General features: G+C 35.4%; 1 protein-coding gene across 1 annotated transcript; it reads left to right on the top strand.

The window, feature by feature from the left end:
* The first annotated feature begins 750 nt into the window (after positions 1-750).
* On the top strand, positions 751-4,560 carry LOC143543625 (1-deoxy-D-xylulose 5-phosphate reductoisomerase, chloroplastic-like). Its single transcript, XM_077035901.1, has 9 exons — positions 751-949; positions 1,032-1,118; positions 2,367-2,555; positions 2,631-2,780; positions 2,863-2,930; positions 3,456-3,672; positions 3,760-3,881; positions 3,963-4,109; positions 4,204-4,560. Exons 1-9 carry the CDS (start codon positions 809-811, stop codon positions 4,355-4,357), a joined length of 1,275 nt encoding a protein of 424 aa, XP_076892016.1. The 5' UTR covers positions 751-808; the 3' UTR covers positions 4,358-4,560.
* Positions 4,561-5,098: the final 538 nt, after the last annotated feature.

Consider the following 5,098-nt stretch of genomic DNA (forward strand, 5'->3'; position numbering starts at 1 on the left):
AAACCGCAGTTTACTCTTTTTAAAAACATTATATATAGCACCAATTAATTATCAAAATTGGAAGAAAAGAAGACAGGAAATGGTTTTTGGTAGAGGGAGTTTTTGTTTTTGGATTCGGAGTGATTCACTATTTGAATGACGGAACCTACCGCCAATTGAAATGACGGACCATAAAAATTGTATATATATCGTTAACTATTTGTCTGGTTACATGAAGGAAACTAGTTTGAATTTTATAGGATCTGTCATTTCAAATAACATATCTTGTATAGTTCTCTTTAGACAAGTACATCTTTAATTTGATATAACCGATTTTCTCATGGGATCTATATGATTCAAATGGCGAATCATAAAAAATTCAAACTAGCTCCGTTCTTTAGAATGACGGATCACATATAAAACAAAAACAAAAACTTTCTTTCCTATGAAACCATTTGCCCTGTTCTTTTCTTCTTATTTTGTAAACCAAATATATATGTGTATATATTTTACAAAAAATTTAAATTTCGTTGTAATTCACGGCCCGCTCATGGCTATTTCTCATCTTCACCCGGTGTCATGTGCTTCACTCTATCTTGGAAGATAGAAAGGTGTTTATGCTTCACTCTATCTTGGAAGATAGAAAGGTGTTTATGTTTAAAGGGGATAGCGGCGCAACTTGTTGCTCGCTTACCCATTATCCAGATGTAGCTCGGTTTGTGTTATATGTTTAAATAAAACAATGAGTCAATGAGTTTTTTATTTGTTTGACAACGTTAAATAAAATTATGTGCTTGGGATTTATGTTAGGGTCTTATGTGAGAGAAACATGATTCGATGTTCGGTGACGCCTACAATAACGCCAGCGTGGCCCGGGACCGCACTTGTTGACCCTGGGACTAAGAATGGTTGTTGGGAGGGCCAAAAACCTGTTGCAATTGTTGGGTCTACTGGTTCCATTGGGACTCAGGTGAATTTTATTAAACACTTGACATGTATTTTAAAAATGTACTTTGATTAATGGTTTTGATTTCGACTTTTTTGAGTTGCAGACGCTTTCTATTATTGCTGAACACGCAGATAAGTTTCGGGTTGTGGCACTTGCTTGCGGTTCAAACGTCTCTCTTCTTGCTGAACAGGTGAATTTGAACGTTGATCACAACATTTAAATGGTTAAAATTGAGATGCATGAATATAAGATTGAAATTAACATAGAAAACAACCCTGTTGAATTTATAGTTATAATACTTTTAACATCAAATTACTTTTATATAATTAATAATTTTTTTATAATAGTTAAACCGAAAAATCAAAACTTTAACTATTTGTAGTTTGATTATAGTACTGTAAAAAAATATTTTTAAAACACATTAATCAACTGTTGATTATAACGGCGTGTTAAACAATTTAAGAGTGTAATAGAACACAAGTTATTGAGAAAGGAAAAAGAAAATCTTAAAGTGAAAATCAAATGGTATAAATGCATCTCTATAGATGCTATATACTTACAAATTTTAAAAGTTTGATGCCAAGTGTGTCCTGATTTCAGATTTCATGATTGGCTCATTTTGATGGTGTTTGTTTTTCTAACAAACGCGTAAGTATTTTTGTCTGCACGCGCATACATTGTTATCCGTAGACTATTTGTTTTTTAAGATGTTTCAATGAAAAACGTCCACACGAACTATCTTTTGTGCAAATTTGGCTTAACAATTATAAAATCTTCTAAGGTTTGCAGAGGGTTAAACATCATCACCTACCAATACCCACCGCCCACCACCACCCACCGTCTACCGACACCACTATCCACCACCCACCACCACCGTCCACACACCACCACCAACCACCACCCATGGTCGATTCAGGCAAAATTCTCCTTGGTTTTCAACGCGCTATTTTCCCCGTGTTATATTTTAAAAATATGTTAATTTGTTGTATTTGACTATTGAAGAATTTATTTTTTGATTTACTTTCGGCGTCTTAAGCCGATATCGAAAGAATTCCCGTTGGTTCACCTTGTTTTTTTAACAAATTGCTATTAATATTATTATCATTTTTTATTGTTGTATTTGGCAGTCAACTAATTTAGTTTTTTGGGCTTTGTTACGGAGAGTAACCCAATAACGATCAAATTCACGTTGACAATTTACATGTAGCTGTATCACGCACATTTTTCCAACCAACTAGACGTCTCTTAACTATATATTTTTATTATAAGATATACGAGTGCCAATAGCATCATATACAACCTAGTTTTTATCATTAATATTGCAATGTACATCACAAATGTATAGAACGTTTTGTTTGATTATGCAAACTTATAAATTATAATGGTATATATTTTAACTCCTTGTCAAATATCAAACCATTTCTGTTTCATGTTGTAGGCAAAGGCATTCAAACCTGAGTTAATTTCTATTAGGAACGAATCCTTAGTTGGTGAACTCAAAGAAGCTTTGGCTGATGCTGATTACAAGCCTGAGATTGTTGCTGGGGAGCAAGGCGCGGTCGAGGTTGCCCGCCACCCAGATGCTGCCACTCTAGTCTCTGGCATAGTCGGCTGTGCTGGTTTGAAGGTATATTCTTACATTCTTTCTTGAAACCAGCCGATAATTTAACGATCATTGAAGTTTATTCGTGTTAATTCGTAGCCTACGGTGGCTGCCATTGAAGCAGGGAAAACCATAGCCTTAGCTAACAAAGAAACTCTAATTGCTGGCGGTCCATTTGTGCTTCCACTTGCACATAAAAACAATGTAAAGATTCTTCCGGCCGATTCGGAACATTCGGCTGTATTCCAGGTAATAAAAATATATAGTAGTACGAAACCATATGTGATCAAATCTAAAAGACATGAAGTTAACAATGTTGTATTGTTTTCAGTGTATTCAAGGCTTGCCTGAAGGTGCGCTAAGACGTATAATATTAACCGCATCTGGAGGTGCTTTCAGGTTCATTTGTCCTTTCATGCCTAGTATAGTTTTTAGGTTAAACTGTTAGTAACAGGTTTTGACAATTACAAATCAAAACCAAACAACTGAGACCTAAAACCGAACCAAATGAATATTATCGGTTTGGCTTCGTTTTGTTTCAGGGTTTAAGCTTATTATGATTTTATAATAAAAGTTCCAAAATTGTGATAAAAATGACTATTCAAAAATGTTCCGACAAATAAAACATAAAAAACATACTCATATTGTGTTTTTAAGCAAAGCTCAATATTGTGTATATTTCAACTTAGAATAGTTAAAACTTAAAAGGCACATAATGTTGCATATCCCAAAATTGTATGCTCCGATTCAGCTTTTCTCGGCCCGTTTCAAGTAAAAACAGTAAACCAAGGCGAAACCAAACCAATAACCATTTTGAACGGTTTTCTGTTTCAAACCGAACCATGAACACTTATATAAGCTCCCATTAACTTATTTTGTTAATTAAAAGCCAAATTAACTTGGGGTTGTTCTTTTGTTACAAAGAGACTTGCCGGTTGAGGAACTAAAAAACGTTAAAGCAGCCGACGCATTAAAGCATCCAATCTGGACCTTGGGGAAGAAGGTCACAGTCGATTCGGCTACACTTTTCAACAAGGGTCTTGAAGTTATTGAAGCTCATTATCTCTATGGTTTAGACTATGATCATATCGAAATCCTTCTTCACCGCGAATCTATCATACACTCCATGATTGAGACACAAGTTCAGATTTAGTCTCACCCTTTTGCTTGCGCCATAATTGTGGGCTCGTAACATAAATCATTTTATGCTGTAACTTTTAACTTGCAGGACTCATCAGTCCTGGCTCAATTAGGTTTGCCCGACATGCGTATTCCTCTTCTTTACACGCTTTCATGGCCCGATAGAGTACCGTGCTCTGAGGTGACATGGCCTCGTCTTGATCTTGCAAAGTATGTAATCAATGAATCATATGTAACAAATATTTGACTTCACGATAAATAATAACTACGTTTTAAACTATTGGGATGTAGGTATGGATCGTTGCAATTCATGGATCCCGACAGACAGAAATACCCATCAATGGATTTGTGTTATGCTGCAGGGCGAGCTGGCGGTTCAATGACCGGAGTTATTAGTGCTGCTAATGAGAAAGCCGTTGAGTTGTTCATCGAAGAAAAGTATATTTTTGTTCTTATTCAATAACATCCAATAGTTACCTTGCAGTATTAATCCTTAATTACTGCTAACTTTGTTTAACCTATATTGATCCAGGATTTCGTACTTGGACATATTTAAAGTAGTTGAGCTAACATGCGAGAAGCATCAAGCTGAACTGGTGGCAACGCCGTCACTCGAAGAAATTATTCACTATGACCTGTGGGCCCGTGACTATGCGGCCAGCTTGACGTCATCAGCTGTTCTATAATATCCGTTCAATATTTGACATATGTTACCGGAAGGGCCTTTGCACAAGCGGTTGTGTGAAAGTGTTGGATAATGTTTTGTCTTTCCAAGTTGTGAAGGATCAATCCCGTGTGTTATTTCCCGGGGGTGATCACCATGTACATCGAGTCTTTCTCATTTCCAAACTTGTGTGTTGTTACAATATTACAATGTTCATTTAACTTAGCTGGTGTCGGTGGCGGACCAAAGGATTTGTTTTCTTCAATCAATAGACTTTTGCGTGTGTCTATCAACGCGATTTACAAAATTTTCGGTTTAAATCTTGTCACATTAAAATTTGGTTTTTGCTATGCATTTTTGCTACCGAAATATTTAGGGAATTTATATACATATCTAAAAATGTAAAAAAAAAATATCCATAACTTTTAACATGATACAATACATATTTAAAACTCAAATTAAATATTTTTTCAATATGACTTTTGGAATTGTATTTCTCCATTGACTCTACACCAATTTCTTTAACCGCACCCTTCGATTCACATTGCTTCAATCGTAGTTTTATTTAGGTTCGCCTGAAATGTCAATTACTTCAATCGCGGGTTCAACATGCGAGTAAAAAGGGCGAAGAAAGAATATTAACGGATTCTAGCACACAACTTTCACAATGTATATGCAGTTTTAATGGTCTTCATAATATCCTACCTCTTATACATTATTTCCTGTCTTGTAATGGTTTCAAAGAATCCGATCACCACAACTG

This window comes from Bidens hawaiensis, unplaced genomic scaffold (assembly GCF_021521415.1).
Source record: "Bidens hawaiensis isolate Kalapana, Puna unplaced genomic scaffold, B.hawaiensis_p1.1 tig00013225_1, whole genome shotgun sequence".
Taxonomy (NCBI): Eukaryota; Viridiplantae; Streptophyta; class Magnoliopsida; order Asterales; family Asteraceae; genus Bidens; species Bidens hawaiensis.

Bases quoted from the DNA above. Each gene is read 5' to 3' on its own strand.
- LOC143543625 (XM_077035901.1), top strand. From the start codon at position 809: ATGATTCGATGTTCGGTGACGCCTACAATAACGCCAGCGTGGCCCGGG. The intron at 1,119-2,366 runs GTGAATTTGAAC...TTCATGTTGTAG, and splicing joins TCTCTCTTCTTGCTGAACAG to GCAAAGGCATTCAAACCTGA. The intron at 3,882-3,962 runs GTATGTAATCAA...ATTGGGATGTAG, and splicing joins CCTCGTCTTGATCTTGCAAA to GTATGGATCGTTGCAATTCA.